The sequence below is a fragment of the Notothenia rossii genome (genome assembly GCF_949606895.1).
Source record: "Notothenia rossii genome assembly, chromosome: 6".
Lineage (NCBI taxonomy): Eukaryota > Metazoa > Chordata > Actinopteri > Perciformes > Nototheniidae > Notothenia > Notothenia rossii.
In genome coordinates this window covers 8,707,724-8,733,442 of record NC_136909.1, presented here as the reverse complement: position 1 = coordinate 8,733,442, position 25,719 = coordinate 8,707,724, and the positions used below count along the sequence as shown (strand labels likewise).

Here is a 25,719-nt window from a genome sequence, read left to right as displayed (position 1 = left end):
AAACACACATATTTAAACTGCTTTTATTTCAAATAAAACCGACCAGGCACCTCAACAACACAAAGCTCCACATATTGTGTCCGCTATCAATAATCAGTCACAGCCGAGTGTTGATAGGAGATTTAAAAAGTATATACATAAATGTTGCATAACACAAAACAAGAAATAGCTCAATATCATCCACAACTATAAAGAAGGAGTACGAAGGTGAGTTTCACGATTTGTCGATACTTTCAGGCGATGAAGTCCAGTGGTCTGTTGAATCCACCTTTTCTGTTCATGTATTGCCTACAAAAAATATATATATATAGGAAAACATTACATCACTGTTACCCTCGCAACACTTGCAGATTACATCATCGAGCACCAATAGGGGAGCCGGGATCTCTGCATAGAGACACCTGCAAAAGGTGATTGGCTAAAGTAACAGTGGATGATGCTGAGAGCGCTCTGAAAAGTTGACACTCGTACTCGGACACCTTATCGACAACAGGGGCTCAAAGAAAATCCTAAAAATCATCACTATATATTAGAACAGGAGCCTGTGCAACTATTCTCAAAAACTGTCTGTTGCTAACAAAAAACACCTCAATACAAACCGGATTATTTATTTTATTTTGTTGTTGTTGACATACCTGTATTTTCTCTTCATGGAAGTATTGACAGCGAATGCATTAACTGATCCGTCAGTTTTCTTCCCCTGTTTGAAAGGAATCACATGAGACAGTGCAAGGTATATTTTTTGACATATTAAAAATATTAGGGGTTTCTTCAGTTTAAGGAGATTAAATACTTTTTTAAATGCCAATCTTTTTTTTTCGAATAGCTAAAGTCTCAGATTTTAAAATGCTTTTTGAGAAAACTGCAAGTCATAGAACCCTACATCCTTTACCAAAGCATTTTATAAAACTTTGATTTAAGACATTTTAGTCATAATTCTGCCTTATTTTTTAAATTAATGTTGTGACTTAAGACCCTGAGAATATGCAGGAACTCTGTAAATGTAGTAGAATCTGCTTGACTCCGCTCGTTTTCTACACTGAACTTATTTGTGAGGATCATTTTCTGGAGATAAAAATCTTTAAAACAAATCTGTATTCCTATAAAACGTATAATAAAAAGGTACAGCGGTTGGAAATGCCTAATTAAGAAAATAATGTACACTGTGTTATTGGTCAGTAAACAATACCATTACACATAAAACAGTAGCAAGTGTAACATGACACTGATTATCCAAAGAGTTTTAAATAGGAAGGTTTTAGAGACATATGTGTGAAGTAGTAAGCATACGAATAGATTAATGAGACTTGGATTACACTGCATTGGTCGTGAAAGAGTTTGCAAACAGATGTTTTAATATCGTTTTTGTATTGTTATATTTTACCCCAAGTTAGCAATTGAAAAAGTGTTATATTATAAATATAAATTAGAACATATTTCAGCACTTCATTGTCAAAGAAGGATAAATGTTGCAATAGAAGCAAGACCACCGTCACATCATCAGGATCTACCTCTAATGATACTGTGGGCATTCACCATGTGTTTGGAAAAATTCAGAGCATAACTACGACAAATTGGCAAGTAAAAAAGGCAAGGACAAAAACAAACAGTATGTCTATCTTCAGTGGAATGTGGAATAGAAAAGCAGTATTTGGAATAAAGTGCGCCTCCTTGTGGCTGCACACCACAGGACACCCTGTGCTCTCACCTTGGTGGAGTTAAAGGAACCAAATCCCATCAGCTTCATCATCTCAATCTCCTCTTCGGTTTTGCCCTCCATGTCTTCCTCTGTGAAAACGAAAGGATGCTTTTGAAGTTTTGCCGAAAACCTAAATGTTTGACAAAGCTGAAAGTCTTTTGAAATGCATGTCAATATAGCATTTAGGGGCACATTAACATTTGAATACCTGAGATCAGAATTGGCTTTGCAGCCTTTTCCTTCGGCTCTTTGCTGTCCTCATCACGCCGTTCGGAGGATGTGGAGCGATGGCGTCTGGGGGGAGACCTGCAGGGGGAACGAGGAAATGTGAAATAACTGAAGGATGCTTCTGCAACTTAAAGGGAATATAATGGTCATCATTTGTGTAAGTCTAATACCTGGACCTAATGTTCCCCTGTTTTGGTGTCTGAGTGTCTAACGGAGGCAACAATACAGGTTTCAATGCCATCGTTCAGCAAAGGACAACCACTTAAAGACCCTGTGAAGTGTGCACCTGTGCATGATCTGTTATGCTAATACGTATAGTAATGACCAAAATTGTCCATTGGAACCCATATCAAAAGATGTTGGAATAGCAACGAATTTGACGAGTTTTGAATTTGCCGGGGAAATCTGCAGTCGACCTTCGCCTTCGTGGGCGTGGCTTGCGATCTACTGCGTGACTTCACGAGATGGACGCCGCCGCACTGTTTACATTCACCACCGTTCATTTTTTCTCTTTTTCAAAGTCGAATTTCTCAACGTTTTTGAGCTAGTATTTTCCTGGAAAGTGTGTCGGAGTGGACTGGAAGTGATTGCCAATCGAGAAAACCTGACAATGGAGGCGACAGTGAAGAAAGAGGGATGAAAAACACAGGGGAAACGATGCATTGCCGCTGGCTGTAGTAATGTCAAGTCTGCCGAAGTGGCGATGTTTCTGTTCCCAAAAGATGAAGGTGAGCCTGGCTGGTGTCATTGTTTCGTAGATTCTTTGATTGATCATGATAAATAAAGGCCAGTGGTCGATTCGAGAGAGAGAGAAAGAGAGACTGAGAGAGTTACAGGGTTGTTGTTAGCATCTGGTGCTAGCTCGGAGCTAACGGAGATTAGCTGTTTCAACAATAAGGAGAGGGAGAGTGCTCTCCTGTGGGACTGAGAGAGATAACGTCAGCTCAGGGAGGTAAACTGTAGCCTAAGTTATCTCAGTGGGTTTGGTCATCTATGTAAACAAATATTTCCATCTATGTAATATTAGTTGTATAAAATAGGTTAAGAAATCCTTCCAATGTTTTTTGATTATTGAAATATATGTTTCATATGAGTGTTGAGAGCTGTATCCATAAATCTCTTAATGTTGCCCTCAAAGTGCACCAGATTGATCACTTTCCTCATCTATCCTGTCCGAAAAGCTGTCCAAATCAATCATTTCTCTCACACTAGTATCACTTTCCAGAGTCTCCGCCATGTTTACAATCGCAACTGGGTACATCTTGTGACGTCACAGCCACTATCGTCTGCAACTTTCGTTAGGCTCGGACGGCAAAATTAATAATTCATTAATTATGAAAAAAATATTTTAGCCATGAACAGGCACAATGATATGTAAGGAATGAAACTGCCATTTCATTTTGGTGCAAAAACATGCACTTCACTGGGTCTTTAAAGGGTTTGCTTTTACCCCAGGCATACGTGTTATAACTGTCAAATCTAATTAGGGAAAAGGAGCCTACAGAGAAATATACTGCGGTGCAAAATGGCCCACATTGCGACACGTTAAGTGGCCTCCTGTTGCAGTGTTACCTCAGCAGTAATACTGCACTTATTTCATAAATTGGCATTCACATTATTCATTAACACACAAAAACATGGGAGGATAGGATCATGGAGGACAAACACAAAGTCTCATTTGCAGATACATGTGCTTGTTCTCAAAAGGCAAATAGTACCATACATGAACTGCAATCATTCAAAACAAAACTAGTCTTTGACAATTACCTAGACTCATATTTGTTGACAATATAAAACACATTAAGTCTCAAATGTAATATTTATCCTACTTTTGTGTTAAAAATCTAAATAGCACACTGCAATTATAAAAGGAATTAAGAACCCCAGACATAAATATAATTTAAAAAGAAACGTGGCTAAGAGAAATCCCACCCAGTCTTCCATAAACTTTTCCTAACCTGGATCGTCTCCTGTGAGGAGATCTGGAGCGACTTCTCCTGCGCTCGCGATCTCGAGAACGGGATCGCTCCTTCTCCCTTCGCCTTCGCTCACGATCCCGAGAAGTGGAGCGGGAGCGCCTTCTCTCTGCAGGGGAACGAGATCATATTAGCCGGGAACTGAGAAATGTAACAAGCCTTATGGGCATCCACACAATAACAGTGTTCCACACACCATTAAGAGGTGTGATTTAAAAAAGGGCTTAACCTCATCCATCTGTTGGCTCCATGCGTGTCTAATTAAAGTGTATTTGAAGTTTTCTTTTGCAAAGACAGAGTGCAATGTATGCCACACGTAGGACTGACAATTATAATTATTTCTATTATTAGCTTGATCAATCTATTGGGTCTCTAAAATGCCTGAAAGTAGTGAGAAATATCAATCACAGTTAGTCCAAGTCTTTAAATGTCTTTTATTTTCAGTTACTAAAATAAAATTAAAAAAAGCACTTTCATATGATATAAAACAGAGAAAAGCAGGACATCTCTATACATCCGAGAAGCTGAATTTTTTGGCCCATTTCGCAAGAACATTTAAGTTAATACTATTTCTGTTTAATTGGTGGATAAGAGTGCCTTCAATTCATTCTTCATGCAAATGTATATTGTTGTTGATATAATACAGATATTACATTGTTTTCAGGACACGTTACCTTTACTCTTTAACTTTTCGACCTCAGGTAGAACTTGGCCGCCTGAATATGCAAGAACACATTAAAATACTGTACAGATCTACATATTAGGTAAGGCGGATCTTAACCAATGTGCCTTTAAAAAGTTTATAGTTTGAAACCCTGCCCCGCAATGAAAGGTCAAATGTGTGGAAATTCAGTCACATATTTTTAAAATGATGTAATCTAAATTGACAATAACAAGCACAAACCAACTCAAATGTTTCCTAAAATGTGATGTTTTTACGGAACATCGTGGAAAGATCAAAGTTCTTATATCACTCTTTAAATCAGTCGATGTGATTAAAAGACTGGACTCAGGTTGCATCTGTATTTCACAATCAGAAACAGGTCTATTGCCAAGTAGTTTTACACATACGAAGAATTGACTTGGTGTACTTGATAGACTACATAAAACACAGTTAAAGAAGATACAAAGTAAGAAAAACAACACCCCAAAAAAATACATTTGTGTGCATGCATGTAAACATAGTAAGTGTATAGCTTGAAATATGCTATGTTTGCACCAAACTTCGTCATTAAATGAGATTTATTTGTATCTGTTGAGTATTTGATTCAAACAGAAGTATTACAAATTACATTTTCAATTCTAATCAGACTTTATTTAGGAGTTAGGATACAACTCATGGAGGTCTAAAATAAAAGAATGCTAATAGACGAAAAAATAAGAAAAATCGAGATTAGAAAAATCTATCGTGATATAGCTTCTATAATTCTGCACTTTCTAGAATGTGTTAATTGAATTTTCACATTGTGGTAATGTCTGCTTTCTTATACTGTGAAATAAGATAACGTGTTATGTTTGGAGCTCAGTAGCATCATCATGACCATCATGCGTTGTGTTTACGTTAGCTAAGTTAGCTTAGGTAGCTAACGATAACTTCTAAGTATTCTTACCTCGTCTTGGAGGAGTCCTACTCCTGCTCCTGCCCATGTTCTTATGAAACAACAGTGACCCTAGTAGTTAAAGGTATTACTGAATATAATACAATTAAAGGGGAGAATCTTTACCAAACTGGGGGTTGTTTTGTATGGCTACCACTTCAATGCAGGATGGTCTGTTGTCAGTTGCTATGCTAACTTCCGGTTAGCTTCCTCCATTAGAGCGCCCTCTACCGACGTGGAGGAAAGTCGCCTCCTGTTTTAGAGCTATATCAATGGTTCTCAATTTAAACGAAAGGAATAACTCATTTTATATATAAATGCTATATAAACAATGATGTATTTTAAATGTTCAACTGTTACCATGAATAAAAAAAATATTAATACCATGACACATGATTTGTCTATTTTTTATATTAGTATTTTTAAATGTACATTCATTTAGTAATTTACTTATTCATGTAATCACAAATTTGTTCTCTTTTGTTCATTTACTTTTGATGGAGGAAAAGGAAATGGATGAATTTGTTTTGCAACAGGACATTACACTATGAATTCATATGAAAACATTTTTAAAATAAAAATTGTATAGGAATAAATAAATATATACAATATGTGCAAAGAAACGAAGATGCAATACATTTTTTATATTTAATATTTCACTTAATTTGTGATTCATTTTTGTATTGGGCCAATTAAACATTAACTTACATAATATTGCATTTTTGATTTATTCAACAATTTAATTACATTTTTAGATATGTTTTTACATTTGAGTTATTTTCATTGTCTTCTCTTTAAAAAACATGTTGTATGGTATTTCCTTGTTAACCCATAAGAACCCGGACCCATTTCTACTTTTGAGGAAATTAAGGGGAACATCATTTAGACTAAATAGACCACATAGAACACATTTCTGACAACCATACACACCCACACGGTCACTGAGGTCTGCTGACAGACTCCTTCTGGAAGTCCCAATATCGAGGCTAAAGCAGCGAGGAGACAGAGCCGTTGCTGTTGCAGCTCCAAAGTTATGGAACGAATTACCCCTCCAGGTTAGACTTGCTTCAACTCTGCCTGTTTTTAAATCTCGTTTAAAAACCCACTTCTTTTCCCTGGCTTTTACAGACCAGGTGACACTTGTGCTTTTAAATTTGGGTTTTTATCTAACTAGGGTTTTGTATTGTTTTTACGTCATGCAGGAGAGTTTTTCAGTCTGTGGCTTCTGATCTGGGTTCATTGTCTCGTGTTTTACATTTGTTTCATGTCCTGTCTGTTTGTATGTATTTATGCTATGTTTTTATACAGTTGTTGATGTACAGCACTTTGTTCAACTCTGTTGTTTTTAAATGTGCTATATAAATCAAATGGATTGGATTGGAAGAACCCCCCCCCCCTAGGGTCAAATATCTGAAATTTGAACATTCTTTGAATTGAAGAATAAGAACATATCAACTCAATATAATTGAATCAGCTAAATTAACTGAGCAGATCGTAATCATATTTCTAATTGAGACATACTGTATGTGTCACTCCGGGTTTACTGTGAAAGTTTAGGGTTAAAGTCCCGATGTGACACCAGTTTCACAGCAATGTTTGTCTCATTTGTTTCATATCAATTTGATCAAGAAATGTTTCCACAACAGGTTCAATGTAACTAAGGACAGGTTATGTAAGCATTTTAATTAATAAATGGCTTGAATTTTACCTTTAGCAACAAACAAAAAGGCTTTTGAAGTGTAGCTCGTTCTGTCACATGTGTTAGTCTGGCACATGGACATCTTGGATATGTTGTTATGGGAACACAAAATCACATGTCCTGGACAATGACCCACCAGACTGTTCAGTGTGTGTCACTTAGGGACTTCATGAGATCAAAACAAGGCTAAAGCTGCAGGAACTTTCCAGAACATTTAAAGTGCACGTACAAATAATCATACTTTAATAAGGACTTCAAATGGTCAAACAGGCAGAGAAAGAAACGTAAACCAGATGTCCAGTTGATTTTAAATCAAACTTGATCTTTAATGACTGATACATGGTCACCTTGCAACACTCACTTATACATTCTAATATAAAATAAATTAAAACCATAAGCAAACATCACACATCAGCATATCTGATAACAGCTACTGGTTACAACTAAAAATAAATACAACTCTCAAGAGGTATTTTGCACACATACACTTAAAAGAACAATGGAAAAGTGGAATGTTTAGTACCTTCAGTATCTTCTATTACTGGGTTTCAAACTGCATCGGCAAGCAACAAATTATTTATGCTTCATCCTTTTTCGGGTTAATAGAGGCATTTAAAGCGACTTGTGTTTTGTTGCGAGTCAGTTTTTCTTTATTCTTCCCTGCTGCAATAACGTCAATAGGCTGATATTTTCACACAGAACCAGCATTCAGAGGAGCACAATCAGAAGCTATCAGTGTATTTCTACATGTACTGCACCTGTGCTCACAGAGTATACCTGCAACATCTATCTGATAATTAAAACCAAATAATGACTAGAAGATGCCTATGATGATGAACAAATACAATGTACTTAAATGTCAATATACATATGTTAAGTGCCTCTTACATGGATAATTGGTGCATAATTCAAGGGGTGTTAAATGTCTGCCGTGTCTTGCAAATTTGTGGATTAAAAGTCAATGGTAAGAAACAAATTCTGAGTGCACAAGTAACTAAATTTAAGAAAGAGTGTTTGAATGCCTATACAGTGAAGTTAAGTAATGGTTTGATAGCACAGCAGATGAAAATAAGACGTGAGAAATACAGGGACTGAGTGTGTGTGACAAGAAGCATCAGGTTGTACCGGACCTGGGTCAAATACTGCGTGAAAACATGATCAGTGTTCTTTAAACTAAGGTGAGACACTACAGGCAAATATATCTTTCATATGGGGTGGAGGCGTGTGGTGCAGTGGGATGTGTGTCGGTGTTCGGATCAGGGGGTCACAGGTTCAAACCCCACTGCAGTCAGCATGTCGTTGTGTCCCTGAGACACTTCACCCCAAATTGCTCCTGTGGGGATTGCCCACAGTATTGAGTATGTAAGTCGCTTTGGATAAAAGCATCTAACAAGTGACATGTAATATTACTGGAAGGGAAATATAAGAAAAACACATTTGTGCCTTTGTAGATTTTTACTTAATTCACCAAAAGTTAGCATTAGATGATGGTTCTTTTGCATATTTAAACCAACATTTCTTAATTTAAGTAACTGGAGGGAGTTTCATGTTGATGTCTTAACAGGTTGTTTTTTACCCTATTCTCCTGTAGTGTGTAAAAATGAATTTTACAGTGTATATCTTTGATGGCAGTTTTCTCAAAATGAGTCAGAAAATTCCACTTCAGTAGCAATTACTGAACATTAACCAAACATTCATGCCTATGTTTATTCTGAGGGTTATTAAAGAGGGGTTTGTTCACACACTCTTCGGTTTATAGAACGTTTTATCGAAAAAATTATGGTAGAAACTGATTTATGGTTTGGTACATAATATAATTGTCTTATGTAAGTAATCAACTGAGGACTTATAATGGCGTTATCTATTAGTTAATAAACTAAGCCCGTTCACCTGCAGTGTCTCCCTTAAGATGAATCACCACTTAGATCGAGCATCAGTGTTACAGTAAAGTATTTGTAAGTGAAGTTAGTACACCGTGTCTGTGAAGGACATCTGAACTGACTCTAGATCTGCTGCTGCGGTTAACTCTGTCACACACTAAGGAGATGTTTCACTGTGGTATTTCACCGAGGTCAGGGGTCCCTGAACGCCTCAGGTCTCGGCCTTCTCCTTCTGCTTCTTGCTCTTCTTCAGGAACGACGGCGGCTTGAACTTCTTCTTCTTCTTGGACGGGGACTTGGAGGGCGAGCACTCAGGGGTGCCGCCTTGTGGTTTGGGCGGTGGAGCGGCGGGCGTGGAGGTGGTGTCGTTGGTGTCGTTGGTGGAAAGAGCCTTCATCCCTTTCTCAAGCTCCTCTGTCGTCTGCTTCTCCTCCTCGCCTCCGTTCTGAATGGCTGGAGACTCGGGCTTTGCCTCTTCTGCTCCAATAAAAAACAAAAACATAAAGTAATGAGCAACATTCACAGATAGCCAGAGGTGGGAAGTAGTGGAGTACAAATACTTTGTTACTGTACTTAATCTTTCTGGTATCAGTACTTTACTCCACTACTTATTTTTCTGACAACTTTTTACTTTCTACTTCTTACATGTTGAACCCAAATACCTGAACTTTCTACTTCTTACATTTTCCAAACAGGCTGGTTCCTTTAGTTTGAATGTGTGTTTGGTGGCGTGATCATTATTATTTAGAGTCATTGCGTGCCTATTGATTTGAACACGATCCGTGTATCCATCATTTCCTGGTCTTCTCTAAAGAAGAGGGACCAATGAAAACGTTGTCATGTTGCCGTTGTTCAGCATGGAAACATTCATTAGCTAACAATGACATTATTGTTCTATTAATATAAAGGGAGGTCAGGTACTCTTTAAAACAGCTGCTAGTTATGGGTACTTTTTACTGAAGTACATTTCAAAGCCTCTTTACTTTGACTTGAGTAAAGAAGTTTAGTCAGTACTCAGAGTATTTTTAAACACGAGTATCTGTACTTCTACTCGAGTAAAGGATGTGTGTACTTTTGCAATCTCTGAAGAGAGCTGAGAGGAATGCAGCTGCAAAGCAACATTCTGGACATGTCGCTGCAGATGAACATGCTTGCTTAAAAGGAATATTTCACCCACAAAATGATCTATTGAATTTCAATTATTCACCCTGGGTTACGTTGAATTTGGGAAGAAAACTTTGGTTTTTGTCACAACAGGATTTAACAAAAATGTATCTAGAATATTCAAATTTTTCTGATCCTTGTTTCCCGTGGAACACGTGAGAAAAATAACCTTTTCTTCCCAAATTCAAGGAAACAAAGGTTACTGATGTACAAATTATTATTTTGGTAGTGAATTATTAGTTAAATGGGTGGTGGGTTGTCATTCTCTGTACTTACTAGTGAGAGAAGACCAAAGCACCAGAAGTGTGCCCTACGAGTCAGTCACACAGAAAAGGACAGACAGACAGACAGAGTACAACACAGTAGGTACAGATGAAATATGTAATGTAAATAAAGCCAAAATAACAGACATTTTGACTCATAACAGAAATATTCTCCATTTACTTTGAATCATTTTCAGGGCAATGCCTGCTCACTGGAAGATACACAAGTAAAGAAAGCTTTATTAATACTTTCAACCTCCTCCTGTATTTTTCTGTTCCTTCAAGTCAAAATGTCTTTCATGAGAAACATCCATAACACATGGTATCAAAAACAGCCCATGTTACGCCTTTAAATATAACATGCAAACCTTTTCCAGCACTTTGCGCTTATATCTTGTTTTTATTTGTGCTGTGTTGAGGTTGTGTTTTTATTTAGAATTTTAAATTGTAGTCTGCGTTAAAATGTAATTCAATTATAGATTTTTAAAATTATTATTTATTTTAAAACATTGTCTTTCTTACATTGTTTTGCTGCTCCCTTAGGCCTTTATAAAAAGAAGCTCAAATCATTGCATTATGTTGAAAGTGCTGGCTGTTTTTACAGAGCTTAAACAACCTGGAATAAGATGCAGAACAGTCTAATGTTTACCTAATTTCTTTTGATAGGGCAATTTAAATAAATAAGGAGGTTTAATACAGCTGTTTCTAAATGTGTGTATGAGGTCCTAATACAGAAATGTAACAGTAATGTGTGTATAAGCTGCATATAAGATTGTTTTTAAGTGTGTAGGAGCCACAGGTGGGAAGTAGAGGAGTACAAATATTTCATTACTGTACTTAAGTACATCTTTCTGGTATCAGTACTTTACTCCACTACTTATTTTTCTGACGACTTTTTACTTTGACTTCTTACACTTTGAACACAAATAGCTGTACTTTCTACTTCTTACATGTTGAACACAAATACCTGAACTTTCTACTTCTCTCATTTTCCAAACAGGCTGGTTCCTTTAGTCTGAATGTGTGTTTGGTGGCGTGATCATAATTATTTAGAGTCATTGCGTGCCTATTGATTTGAACACGATCCGTGTATCCATCATTTCCTGGTCTTCTCTAAAGAAGAGGGACCAATGGAAACGTTCTCATGTTGCCGTCGGTCACCATTGAAACATTCATTAGCTAACAATGACATTATTATTCTATTAATATAAAGGGAGGTCAGGTACTCTTTAAAACAGCTGCTAGTTATGGGTACTTTTTACTGAAGTACATTTCAAAGCCCTCTTTACTTTCACTTGAGTAAAGAAGTTTAGTCAGTACTTCTACTTTTACCAGAGTATTTTTAAACACGAGTATCTGTACTTCTACTCGAGTAAAGGATGTGTGTACTTTTACCATCTCTGGTAGGAGCTGTGTATAAAGAGCTGTAACAATAGTTTCTGAATGTGTGTGTGAGCCGAGTTTAAAGAGGTGTAACACAGTTTTCAGAAGCTTATGGAGCATGAGGGCAGATGTCAGACTTGGAGCAGCTGCTGGTCGGCGTGCAGAGCGTTAACGGCCTCACCTGAGAGAGGAGGGGGAGTCTCTGTGGGGGAGGCAGCGGGGGGAGACTCCTTGTCATTTGCCACCTCCTCCCCTACTCACACAAACACACACACAGTCACACACAGGGAGGGACAGTGAGGCTGTGCAGGAAGTTAGGAGTTGTGAACATAGTGTACACCACAGACACAATATGTTCAGGGAGCTGTGTGTAACCTCCAAAAATAAAACTTAGATAAGTGCACAATTCGTTTTTGAATATTTTAAAACATGTTGTACCAGAAAACATGAATTCAGAAGGGGTACAAATCATGCTTTATAGCACGAAACAGTGAAAACATTTGGTACAACTATAATAGAATATATAGTGTTGTTGGCAGTAATTGTGTTACACACAGCACCTTTAAGAAGGTTAGAGGAAAATGTGCAATTTATCAAAAGTGGAAGTGAGCTACCTTTACTTTACATATATTACGTTTATATAGCCAGAAGTACATGAAAGGTAAAATCAATAAGATGATTCGATATTAACGATAAGTCAGTTGCATTTTCGAAAATAATAAATGAAAAACTTCACCCACAGAGGAAGAATTCAAGGTATCACTGTGCGAGTTACTAATATAAAAAGGACAGTTCCTTCAAACTATCACATATGGGTAAAACTGAAACATGCTTTGATCCATATAGAGCACTGGGAATTCACTTTTAATAGCTATATTGTGTTTAATTTATCCCCTAAAATATTCATATAAAAGAATAAAACACAAGAAATTAAATTAAAAAATAGCAAAAAACAAAATAAATACAAATATATATATATATATATAAAGATAAGAAGTCAAATTAAAAAAGTAAAAAAAGTATTTAAATAAACGGAAGAAATGTTTTTTACAATATGTCACAGCAACAGAAATGTGCATATTACAAATCGAGTTCTAAGCCAAAGTGTAAACAGACCGTATGCAGTTACTATTGTAATTTTGTAACTGCAAGGTAAACATCTAAATAGAGTTTATAAAGTGGGCTGAGTCGTGTGAAATGAATCCTACCGTTGGTTCCTCCATCCTGTTTCTTCTGCACCTCCTTGCGGTACTCGTCCAGCTCCTGGTCCGTCAGCTGGTTGAAGGGGTTGGGAGGTTCTGGTTCTGGTGGGACTTTAGGAGTGTCCTCAGGAGACTAAAAGACAAGCAGAGACAGACAATGAAAGCTTTGAATATGACAGCTGAGGGAGGAGGACTCAGAGAGGAGATGGTCTGCAGTTTACCGGAGGACTGTCGACCGTTATAACGCTGGCAAGGACTTGAGACTGCGGTCCAGCCGTCTTCATGTCCTGACGATTCTGCTGTCGGATCTGAAGAAAGGAACAACAAGTCTTGTTTGTTTCACATAGATAGTGTGCAAAGATAGATCAGAAGACAACTTTGCAACTATATGACATGAGACAGAAGCATACACTGCCTAACTTGCAAAAAAATAATATTTGTTTACAACATTTCAGTTTGACACAACACATTAACAAGCCATCTTTAATATTGTGTGGCTTTTTTAGATTATCAACCTGATAAAACTAGCCTTCATGTCCTGTTATATTTGTATTTATTTATTTACTTTATCTCTCCTAGAGGCTTAAATTGTACACGATGCCATGCCTATCACCCACAACATTTCCAATTTGCAATAAAATAAATGATTATCGTATCATTTTAACGCCCCAAGGGCTAAACTTCATAGTGCAGAATTGTTTTTTTGTATGTGCAATTTAAACTCTGGGGCTTTAAACAGTAATTTTCTAGGAATCTTCTTTCTTAATCTTAGCAATTTGAATTTGTTTTATGCTTGTTTTAAAGGTCCCATGTCATGGCCATTTCTATTGATCATATTTCCATTGTTGAGGTCTACTAGAATAGATTTATATTGTGCAATGTTCCAAAATGACATTGGTTTCTCATCAGCATCTCTGTATAGTATGTGTATTCACTCTCTGTCCTAAACGGCTTGTTGGAGCTCCTGCCCTCCCCCCCCCCCCCCCCCCCCTCCCTCCCTGTGAGCCCACTCTGTTCTGATGAGTCCACCACGTTACAGCGGAACATCAGTGATTATGTGTTACAATGGCGTTAGCAACCAGAAAATGACACTAGTAATGACAAACAGATGAGAATGCTGCGTGGGGTCTGGGTGTCGTGTTGGCGGGACGTTGCGCGGCTCGCTGCTGTGAGGAGGGGACAGTGTGAGCTGGGTTCATTTCCTGCTTGCTGCGTGGGGTCTGCGAGACAGCGAGACATCGCGAATGGACGTGTAAGCGCGCCACAGTTTCGCCGCTACAAGGCTCCACTATCTAGGGTTCTGGGGCAGCATAGACAGGTATTTCTGTGTTAGAGTTTTACTCGCTACATGGCGTACTTTGAGGGTTTGTGACTCTGCAGACTGGTTACATGCAGAAAAACCTTCATAACACACAAGGGGACGGTTATAACTGGAAAAGCATGACATGGGCCCTTTAGAGGTATATGTCATCACGGAAATAAATGTGTAAATAGGGAGTGGGATGTTTCAGTTGATTCGGACTTGCAAGTCAAGATTCTTGCAGTTTGCAGGATTACATCAGCCAAGTCTGAAAAGATAGGAACTATTGAAGACGTCACCTTGTTTCGTGTGGCGATCACCTCCTGAGGGTTGGTGAAAAGAGGCACAAACTGGTTGGTCTCCATCTTGATGGCCATGCTTCCAGATTGTGTTATCTCTTCGGACTTCAACCACTAAAGAAAGACATACAAAATAATACATCATAATCCACTTAAAATAACCAAATGGGCAAAGGTTTAGGACTCAACATGTCCAAAGTGTAAAGGATCCATTCTGTGTCATTTAGTGTAAACTCAATTTCTGCCAGTAATAGAAAAAATAAGAACAAAAATAATCCTGTTAGTCACACTTGACGGACTTTTTTGAAATAAAGAGACAAATGACTTAGTAATTAAAATGATTGCTGTTAACAAGTGTCTACAAAAAATGACTTAGCATGACAAAATAATAACTTAGTTTCATAAAAAAATGCTTTATGAAAGGTTCTCAGTATTTTGAGATAAGTAAATCTTTATAATAAGAAACGTTCTTTTGATGTTGCAATATTAAGTAATTACTTTGAGATATCAAGTCATGATATCATGACGTTGGCGGACATCATTTAGTCATTTGCTTGCTTAAAAAACGATTTTAACCCCTTAGAAAGTATGTTTTTAAGCTTTGAAAATGTGGATGTTTTTCCACCAGAGGGCAGACTCTGATCCTAGAGCAGCGGCTCTCCTCTGCAATGCAGAGAGAGGAGAGAGGAGAGAGGGAGGAGGGAGAAAAAACAGAGAGGGGGAGACAAGCTCCTCCCACTGATGTAAGAGAACCAGCCTCATATTGTTTTTGTCTCAAAAGGACTCATGTTTTCTCCAAGGCAAACAGGAATAAAAACACATGCTGTACAGTGCAAATCAACACCCATCAGAGTCAGAGAGAACAGTGTTGGTCTTGGATACAGAAACTCGTCGAATGAACATTTCATGTAACCAATTTATTTATTATTTTCCCCTTCAGTCATCACTTTAATCCCCCTCTAATCTCTCAGCTCTATCTCCTTCACTTCTTTAAACCTTCATGTCATTAGACAGTCTTCATCTCAACTTTAAAAGGAAACATCACACACAATCAATCAATCAATCAACCAATCAATCAATCAATCAATCAACCAATCAATCGTCAGAGAAATATCTACAACTATTTTGATAACAGGTCAACTACTGAGTTATTTTTAAAGCAAAGATTGTATAAAATGCTGCTTTCAGTTTACAGATATTTTATTATATTATTTTGAAATGAAGATCTTTTGGACCATCTTTTGGACCTCGCCTTGGACTTTTAAAAACTGGGAAGAATAAACATCACTATTTTCTGACAATTAGTTCGGTAATCTATTCAGTTAGAAAATAATCTGCCAATTAACCCATTAAGGGATTAATGGTTAGTTTGAGCACTACTTGCAGCATTCATTAGAACTTTGTCTTTTCAAAAAATAGATAAATCCACAAAAATTGACCTCAGATGTTGCCAATGACATTTTTATACTAACTGATTAACCCATTAATTTAAAAATACAATCAGTAGATGCCTGGATGATTATAGTAATCCTTAGTTGCAGCTATAGTCTGCACTAAATTGTGGATGTTGCAATAACCTTACAGATAAAGCATGTTTTAGCGCTCCAGCCTGGACCGTTATTTTCTAAGTCTGGTCATCAATTTTCCTTTAGACAATTCTTGAACTCCCTCCATATTGTGATTTATTCAATAAATCCGGATATGGCAAAAGTACACACATCCTTTACTCAAGTAGAAGTACAGATACTCGTGTTTAAAAATACTCTGGTGAAAGTAGAAGTACTGACTAAACTTCTTTACTCAAGTGAAAGTAAAGAGGCTTTGAAATGTACTTCAGTAAAAAGTACCCATAACTAGCAGCTGTTTTAAAGAGTACCTGACCTCCCTTTATATTAATAGAACAATAATGTCATTGTTAGCTAATGAATGTTTCCATGCTGAACAACGGCAACATGACAACGTTTCCATTGGTCCCTCTTCTTTAGAGAAGACCAGGAAATGATGGATACACGGATCGTGTTCAAATCAATAGGCACGCAATGACTCTAAATAATAATGATCACGCCACCAAACACACATTCAGACTAAAGGAACCAGCCTGTTTGGAAAATGTAAGAAGTAGAAAGTACAGGTATTTGGGTTCAACATGTAAGAAGTAGAAAGTACAGGTATTTGTGTTCAACATGTAAGAAGTCAAAGTGAAAGTAGTGGAGTAAAGTACTGATACCAGAAAAATGTACTTAAGTACAGTAACAAAGTATTTTTACTCCACTCCTTCCCACCTCTGATTAAATCAAAAGTAATGATTCTCTGAGCCTCACAGTGGTGCGCTGCCCCGGGCTGTTTAGCTCCTGGTTGACTTTCTGGTAGCTGTTGGGGGTGTTGAGCCAGCGGGTCCTCTCCTGCTGCTGCCTCTGGGCGAACGGGTGCTGCCTCAGAGCCGGGTGCACCCCGTCGTCATCGAACTGGTGGTGAGCGGTTGCTGTGGCCGGCACCTCCACATCCCTCCGTGTCCGCGAGCGCTCCAGCAGCACCGGGAAGCGGTACGCGTATCCTGTACGGTAGCCCTGGAGGACAAGAGGAGACACAAGATTCAGACTAACTGACTCAGATGCACCATTTGGAAACAAATAAATAACTACTTGTGATTATTTCAAAGTCAACTTTATTGTCAATCTTTCAGTTTGTGTGTACAGACAGAGAGATTGACTGATATTGCAAATGTGCATCTAATTCCTAATATTGGTGGGATTGATTGTTTTTAAATTATCATTCTGATTATCATTGAAAAATACATTAAAAGGATCATGGTGTGATTATTTAAGAGGATCTGCTCATCAATGCTTCGTCATTAGTATTGGTATCTTTATAATATCAGCCACTTTTCTAATGCATACAAAATACACTTTTACTGTACCAGATCATGTCAAGCTGTCATCAATCAGGGGACAACAATTATACTGAGACTTTAACTTAATTAAAAGTAGTCTTATAACCCAACACACTATTTGTCAAAAGCTTGCTTATGTTTCCTTACAGTCGGATAGCTGTCCATTATGTGTTACATTTTTAAAGATGTAGCTCAAGCATTTATCCAACTTGATTGGAAGCGTGTGTGTGTGTGTCTGTCTGTCTGTCTGTCTGTCTGTCTGTCTGTCTGTCTGTCTGTCTGTCTGTCTGTCTGTCTGTCTGTCTGTCTGTCTGTCTGTCTGTCTGTGTCTGTGTGTGTGTGTGTGTGTGTGTGTGTGTGTGTGTGTGTGTGCATGCGTGCGTGCGTGCGTGTGTGTGTGTGAGTTCTTAAATAATGTATATATAGGACAAGCTTAAATTATGCAGTTATAAGGGCATGTGAGGAAAGATGAACGGAGACCTTGTGTTACATTTTCATGCCAACACACATAAAACATCTTGCCCCTCATGGTTTTAAATCCGTCTAAATGTTGGACAGATTGTTCAGAAAATGTTCGGTTAATGTGATCTTTGAATGGCACTTAAAGGAATATATGACGTTTTAGGAATTAGGCACATTGGCTTTCTAGAAGGGAACAACATCTGCTTACCAGCCCCTCTTACACTGAACTTAATTAAACACTTTATCTTGTTTGTTTCACCCCGACAAAAACTCAAATGTAAAATAAGTTTATTTTAAGATACCCTGTTTTCTGATTTTAAATAATAAAATAAAGATTGTAGACATTGTTTTGGAGCTTTAGCAAAGCGGAAGCTTTTGTTACTTTCAGACAGAGCCAGGCTAGATGTTTCCCCGTGTGTCCGGTCTTTAGTTACTTTAGTTCGTTTCAGTACTTTAGTAGCCTTTGTGTAGTAAAGTGTAAGAAATCATATCTGCTGATGTGAACTGAACATCAAATGCTGCCGCTCTACATTAAAAGCTTTCCAATCCGCAGGAAAGCTTTTAGGCTTTTATTGTGCTTCAGGAAATGGAGCAGAATTAATCTCTGCACTTATTCTGAGTTCACATGATTGTGTTAAATAAAAAAATGATGTGCATTGACCATATAGCAACGTATTGATCACATTTAGGTTGAATTACCTTAAAGGACTTTAGTTGATGTGAGGGTATAATATTTCTTTGTCTATTCAGGCATTTTCATATTGTCTAGTCCAGTGTTTTTTTTAATTCTTTTTTTTTTTTACATATAATTGTAACGCAATACATGATTGTCACTAAACGCCTTGTCTCTACATTACAATCAAATATAAAAAATAATTGATTAATTCATTTGAATACAAATTCAAGTTAGCAGCTATTAAAGGCATAAAAAGAATGTTAATAGAAATGTTTCTTCTGCCCGTAAAGTGTCCAAACCAGGCTTTTCTGGATAAGCACATTTTTAAAACATAGTCATTGTCCATGCCGGTTTCAGTTGGATTATTTGTCACAGTTGCTCCGATCAGATCGGTCTCCTCCATTTTGTAGATTATTTACGACTTTTGAATCCACATAAACACATCGGCAAAACCCGGCTTACTTTGAGCATGTGTTTGAAACAGTTTAATCCCTTTGTGAATTGTTTCCACTTGCGCCGTCCTTTAATTTCTTCATACAGCTGGAATCCAAATGAATTAATCCTGAGTCCAATAACCATCAAAGTCGCTCCAATAGTGCTCCTTAATTACACTTTCATCCTCCTTTAACAAAATACTTCACATTCATCCAGTTTGTGACAGCATAGCATTTTTGAGACTTTTAAACTTTAACTACCGCTGTTGCGCCCCCCCCCCCCCCCCTTGTGTGTGTGTGTGGGGGGGGGCGCAACTTCCAACAGGAGTCATTTGGGGGGGCTCTCGGGGAAAGGTTGGGAACCCCTGGTCTAGTCATTATATTTCTGCATGTCATAGTTAGGGTGGCCACCTCATTATTGCTCTGTAGCAGGACAGCGGGCTTCATTTTGCTAAGATGAGGGTTTATAAATGTTTATTTTGATATCAGATGGAATACCTATCCGCTGTGGCGCAGCATTTTGATCTGCTTTAAAACGCAGTGGGCTTTGTGAAACGTTCAAGGTAACAGCACTGGACCTATTCCATCTTATAAATATAATTAATTGATAATAAAAGAGTAATATTTTTTGGTTGAATAGAAGAATATTACCCGAGAGAATCAGATCAATGTTCTCAAGGCAGAAAGATGTAATGCTCATTTACAGTAAACACAGGAAACTCTATATAAAAAGACCTAGGGATATTTAGCTGCTAATGTTAAATGAAACTTGGTCTACGCAGAAGGATACTTTGTCAGTGAAACAGTCTTTATGTTGCAGTAGAGGAGTGGTAGGAGACGCACTGGGCTGCAGAGAGAAAGAGCTGCAGGGTGAATCAGCAAACCTCCCACACAGCAAGGTACAAGAGGTAACTTTGTTTTATTACCTTATTTTACTGTAGAAAGGTTGTAACATGTTATTGTATTTTATTAATATTTCATCAATCACTTATTAACGTTTATAGTTTTTACCACATTAATGGTATTACAGCCTTTAAATCTATTTTATTACACGTTAATAATTGTTCTTACCTTCCTCATGTTAAAGCTTGAATTGTCTTCTATTGTTTTACAGTCCTATATGTTTACACCATTAAATATATTTATTTCTATTTGTATTTAACTGAACTACATGTGAAAAGAAAGGAACCTTTTTTTAATGTATAATATATGTATTAATCTTCACTTTACACATGTTACAGTATGTTTATTTGAGTTCAGCCTACCAGGTTATCCATGGTTCTCATGAGGGCCTCGAACTCGTGTTCCCCGATGCGGGTCTTGGTCAGCGGTCCGAAGGTGGACCCGGCCCAGCCCACGGTGCCGGCCACGCTGGGTTTATGGACGCTCCGATCCAGCATGATCAGGTTCTGTTCTCCACCAGCACAGCACAGAGCTGACACCTACAATACAATAAATAAAACACATTCAAGGTCCCCTATTATACTGTTTTTCATCAATATGTTATAGGTCTCAGATATATACAGAACATGTCTCTGTTTGGCTCCAAACACCAAACAGATCAGTGTAGCAATACCCATAATCCCCTCTGTTTCAGCCCTGTTTCCAAAGTGCTGATTCTCTGTCTGTTACTTTAGATGAAAATAAGGAGCCCCTCCTCACGCCCCCTTGGTTAAAAAGAACACAATGGTGCTCTAGGAGGAGATTCAGGTGATAAGGGGGGGGGGGGGTTACCTTGGTTGCTGATTGGCTAATGGCTACACAAGCCAAAAAATCGTTATGACATCATAAAGTGGCCAAAATCTGATCAGCTCATTTTCAGACAGGTTTTTATATAAATGGATCAGGACAAAGAGAGAGAATCTTTTTTCCTGAAACCTTCAGAGTCTCTTTACACAGAGCCCCCCTCTGTGTAAAGAGATCCCAAAAGTTTCAGGAAAAAATATGTAGTTGATGTAGAAGAGACATGAAGAAGAGGATTTTGCATAATAGGTGAGCTTTAAAAACAAGCTGCAGCTTCTCTTAGGTCCTAATTCTGGAAAAGGTTACTGAGCACATTTGCACATTTTGTCTTTTCTAAAAAGGTTTTACTTTTTGAGTATTGTGATCATGGAAACAAATCTATGCCAGAATCAATTTCAAATACATCATTAATTTATTAAACATATTTTTTTATAAGAAAATGATGCGGTAGATTTTCTTGTACTGAAAATATAATTTAAAAATGTAAATGAGATAAGTGAATTCAATAATACTGAATACAAAGTACACACACATATATACAGTATATATATCATTATATATGAATAAATAATATAAGTGTATTGTAAAAACAAAATAAATAAAATCAGTTTGTTATAATCTTCAACAACTGAAACCTACTAAACATCATTTTTAATACATAAAATAATATATAATAACTAAATAAATAAGATAAAATATGTATTCAACATTTTCTAATCTACACTATATCCAGCATATTCCAGACGGCAAATCAGCTTGAATGAGGGAATAGGCACTTTTATTTGGGACTTAAACTGCAGTCCTGTGCCTTTTTATGCCAATCGGCACATTCTTTACCTGCAATTATGATTATCTTCCACACTGTGTTAATGTACAAGGATGTACTCTTCCACTATGAGAGTCCACATGCTAACAAAGGTATCCCAACTGTAGCTGTGAACATGACAGGATGTGTGATTACCTAGAAGAGCATCTGGACTGTTTGAGGCATATGATAGCTCTGTGATTAACATGATGATTCAGCCTCTATGGAGAGAGACATATGACAAGCAGGATCATTTCTGACGTGGAGCTAATCTGAAGTAAACATTGAATACTGCTTTCTATTCCTCCATCTTGTGACTGTGGAACTCCCTCTCTTGGATATCAGCATGTGAAGGACGCTGTTCAGGAACTAGTTGATGCTCTGTATGTGATGACTGCTTCCATTCTGGAGAGGGTCACAGATACATGGATCCTGAGATTCAAGCTCGAGCCGGTGACGAGTGAGATTTTCCAAACATGAATACATTACATTACATTACATGTCATTTGTTAGATGCTTTTATCCAAAGCGACTTACATACATTCAGCACTGTGGACAATCCCCATGGGAGCAATTTGGGGTGAAGTGTCTCAGGGACACAACGACATGCTGGCTGCAGCATGACTCAAACTTACTATCCCCTGATTCGAAGTCCAGCACACTGTCCACTGAGCCAAGGCCACCCTGAATACAGTTTGGAACAATTCTGCGCTTTAAGAACACGTCATAAATCTGACGTAGACTTCTTAGGACCTTTCTTAAGATTGAATTTAAGTGCAATATTGGTGAATGAGGCCCAACGACCTTACAGCCACACTGCTGCTCCTGTAGGATTACTGCAGTGTGTTTTTGGCACGGGACTCTGCTCTCTGTACGGGACTGCAGAGCTGCTGGCTGCGTTACAGGGAAAGAGAACCGAGAGAAGGGCAAATTCTGAGGTGCAGAAATGATGCATCTACAATATCATCACATGCCAGCTCACTTTCCCTCTCACACACACCCACTTACATGCAGTGGCAGCTCTCTACGTCAGCTGTTAGTCAGTGCAGTGTGTGCGTGTGCGTGTGCGTGTGTGTGCGTGTGCGTGTGTGTGTGTGTGTGTGTGTGTGTGTACCTGGATCTGGCAGGCAGCCTGGATGTGGAAGATGGTGTAGAAGGCCTCCTCCACAGACTCCCCCAGAGCCACGATGCCGTGGTTCCTCAGCACCAGAACCTACACATGACAGAAATGTAGTATTATTTTTGTAGTATTGTATTTATTGTTTGAAGATCAAATAAAGGTTTTGTTAAATTGAGCTGAATGTCTGTCGTGAGGTCATAACACAAAAAAGAAAAATCTTCAATTTAGTTTTGACTTCCAAAGACTACATATGGACTAGCTGAAATCTGTTATGGTGCATGACATGCTAAACAAATAATACAATGTTTATTATGTGTCGGTCATAAAAAGGTTAAAAAATGGCGCTTAAGTATTTCCCAAAGCAAAAATGGCACCTTCTATATTTGTTCTTTTTTTTTACTGTCATTTAGGGGAAAAAAAGTAAGAATTTAATTAAAAAAGATGTAATGAGAGAATTTGTTTTCTAAAAAATTTCTTGAAATACATTAACATATAGTTGGTGAATAACTTAATAGTTCTATGCAGGTCTCGAACCAAAAAAAAAGCTGCGCAACATTACAATTTTAACTTTGAATGAGAACTTTATTAATGGAGCTTCAAACTATGAGGTACATCCCGTCATGTATTCGATTATACAACAGCTGTATGTAATGGAGAAATGCAACCGTGGTATTATAAGACACACTAAGTCCGACTCCTAATTTAGTCTCCAAGCAGCAGCAGCTTCAATAATTAATCCGGTGAGGAGATCACATCACCTTGAGTCTGAGCTTCATTCATGTATGAAGATGAACAACCCACATGGGAACCTGAGGCAACGATCCACGTGTTTCAGATTAAATGTCTTTGCTCTTGTGTTGCGCTCACCTTACAGGTCGGACCGAGGCTCTTCTGCAGCTCCACCCTGTCCTCCTCCTCCTCCATCACCCCGTTGTAGTCGTAATACGCCACTTCGCCGACCAGCAGAGCCTCATGGGACAGTGGCAGCAGGCCGGACTTCATCGAGGAAACCTGGTTTAGAAAAGGTCATAAAAACAAGCTCATGTTCACAGTGTCACAAAGTGCTTTACAAGCAAATCCCTGCTGGACAATGATATCATGTTATCAGACCGAACAGAACAAGGAGACGCTGCAAATGTTACGATGCTAATATGAAATAACATCCAACTTTATAATAAGATAAGATATACACATCGGTAGCTGCTTGCAAGATTCTGCCACCTAGCCGACGCCATCAGTAATATGTAGTTTGGATGGTAGGCTTATTCTACTGTAATGATCAATTCAAGGAAGAACCCTACAGTATATTCCCTTATAGTCAGTGGTGTAGTGGGCGTTGGACGCGGGGGTATAATGACAAAAACATAATAGGTAGATTTCACAGTAATTCTAATAAAAACGTAGCTCAAGCATTTATCCAACTTGATTTGAAGCGTGTGTGTGTGTGTGTGTGTGTGTGTGTGTGTGTGTGTGTGTGTGTGTGTGTGTGTGTGTGTGTGTGTGTGTGTGTGTGTGTGTGTTGACAGTTCAGGAGCGCGTCCATAGTGTCTCCCCCCCCCGTCCACCCAAAAAAAAATCCCCACTACACCACTGCTTATAGTCATACATTATAAAACACAGCTGTTAGCAGATGCATTCAAGCTCTATTCAGTTACCATGATGTGTTGAAATGTAATCTTGTAACATTTAGTTTTATGGCAGTTAACCTAATTGAAGCTAATTGAATCTGGACGTGAGCATCAGAAGTATAATGGTGTCTCCTACAGGTAAAACAGAGCTAAAGTTAATGCTAACTCTTTGTAGTGACTCACAGCAGCGGTGGCCGGCGTGTGGAGGTGGAGCAGACAGCGAACGTCAGGCCGGGCGGAGTAGATGGCCGAGTGAAGGCTGAACTCCTCCGTGTCCACGCCCAGGTTGGTGCTCCCCTTCTCCACCACCTCACCCACGATATTCACCTTCACCTGGAAGCAAGCCGTTTGAAATGCATGTGAAAAAAGCCAACCAAAAGATTCACTTAAATACTATTAAACAGATTCAGATTCAGGAGTCAGGCTCTCAAACAGAGATATATGTTCACGAGGCGTTAACCATGACTTCAGTGAAAAACATAACATTAATTTGACACATTTCCTACATTTGAAAGTGTGTGTGTGACTCACCAGATTGGATCCGGTCACCTCGCTGTAGGCCAGGCCGTGTGGCAGCACCAGGAAGTGTTCCTGTTCTTTACTAACACGCAGCTGTCAGGAGGAAGAGAAGATATCAAAACCTAAGAAAAAACTGTGTTAAGGTCAAAATATTTCTCTCTAATTTGGCCTAAATTGCACTTGAAATACAAAAAGCACATAAACAGATATAACCAACTCTTTTGCAAGAAACCATGTTTACAGAAAATATATAAAAGTTATATTAAAAATAAGCAAAACAGGAGTTAACATCTGAGTGGCTCCCCACTACTGGACACCGCGCTCACCGAATAAGGAACATTTTGTATGCTGTTCTCGCAACATTTCTTTTTGGCTATTCAGCAAAATGTATTTTCAGTTCACAATAACGATGTTAAGATAAAATATTGTTTTGATGTGGCTGTTTGTTGCTGATATAGCCTCTTTAAAACTGAGCTAAGTGAGGTGTAATGTAAATTTGTATGCCCGCGCCGCCTATGAAGATCACAAGACACTATTATAAGATAGATTATGAGGAATGCGGCCCCCTATCTGAAGCCTTTGGATAGTCATCACTCCTTTAAGACTGCTGCCAGCTATATCAACAAAGTCCATTATATCTCTTTCAGCATCGACTGCACCACGATCAACTCAGATAGTCCCAGCTATGAGAGAAACTTCCAGAGAAAACTTCGGACCAAAGCAGATTTTTCATGTTTAGCTCTGACCACAA

General features: G+C 38.2%; 2 protein-coding genes across 6 annotated transcripts in view; both read right to left on the bottom strand.

Moving 5' to 3' along the window:
- Window positions 1–7: 7 nt before the first annotated feature.
- snrnp27 (small nuclear ribonucleoprotein 27 (U4/U6.U5)) lies at window positions 8–5,734 on the bottom strand. 2 transcript variants are annotated; one of them, XM_079687362.1, is made up of 7 exons: window positions 5,514–5,732; window positions 4,578–4,619; window positions 3,886–4,012; window positions 1,908–2,005; window positions 1,709–1,788; window positions 636–700; window positions 8–288 (listed from the first exon to the last, which is right to left on the bottom strand). In XM_079687362.1, exons 1-7 carry the CDS (start codon window positions 5,548–5,550, stop codon window positions 234–236), a joined length of 504 nt encoding a protein of 167 aa, XP_079543488.1. In that variant the 5' UTR covers window positions 5,551–5,732; the 3' UTR covers window positions 8–233. The 2 variants fall into 2 exon arrangements, with proteins under 2 accessions (XP_079543488.1, XP_079543489.1); XM_079687363.1 differs by lacking the exon at window positions 4,578–4,619 and having other exon boundaries at window positions 5,514–5,734.
- Window positions 5,735–7,501: 1,767 nt separating this feature from the next.
- Window positions 7,502–25,719, bottom strand: part of add2 (adducin 2 (beta)) — a 28,332-nt gene continuing 10,114 nt past the window's right edge. For 3 of the 4 annotated variants that reach the window (XM_079686659.1, XM_079686661.1, XM_079686660.1), the window contains exons 5-15: window positions 24,981–25,061; window positions 24,633–24,782; window positions 23,689–23,832; window positions 22,816–22,914; window positions 20,419–20,595; window positions 17,013–17,258; window positions 14,692–14,805; window positions 13,314–13,400; window positions 13,099–13,225; window positions 12,072–12,143; window positions 7,502–9,557 (exon numbers count right to left, since the gene is read on the bottom strand). In XM_079686659.1, coding sequence (XP_079542785.1) covers window positions 9,292–9,557; window positions 12,072–12,143; window positions 13,099–13,225; window positions 13,314–13,400; window positions 14,692–14,805; window positions 17,013–17,258; window positions 20,419–20,595; window positions 22,816–22,914; window positions 23,689–23,832; window positions 24,633–24,782; window positions 24,981–25,061 — 1,563 coding nt within the window. In that variant the 3' untranslated portion in view covers window positions 7,502–9,291. Of the gene's footprint in view, window positions 9,558–10,520; window positions 10,555–12,071; window positions 12,144–13,098; window positions 13,226–13,313; window positions 13,401–14,691; window positions 14,806–17,012; window positions 17,259–20,418; window positions 20,596–22,815; window positions 22,915–23,688; window positions 23,833–24,632; window positions 24,783–24,980; window positions 25,062–25,719 lie in introns of all 4 variants that reach the window. The other variant, XM_079686662.1, reaches the window with a different exon arrangement.

Coding starts and splice junctions, on each gene's coding strand:
- snrnp27 (XM_079687362.1), bottom strand. CDS start 5,550: ATGGGCAGGAGCAGGAGTAGGACTCCTCCAAGACGAG. Junction 1,789..1,907: donor AAAGCCAATTCTGATCTCAG/GTATTCAAATGT, acceptor TCGTTTTCACAG/AGGAAGACATGGAGGGCAAA. Junction 701..1,708: donor GTTCCTTTAACTCCACCAAG/GTGAGAGCACAG, acceptor CCTTTCAAACAG/GGGAAGAAAACTGACGGATC.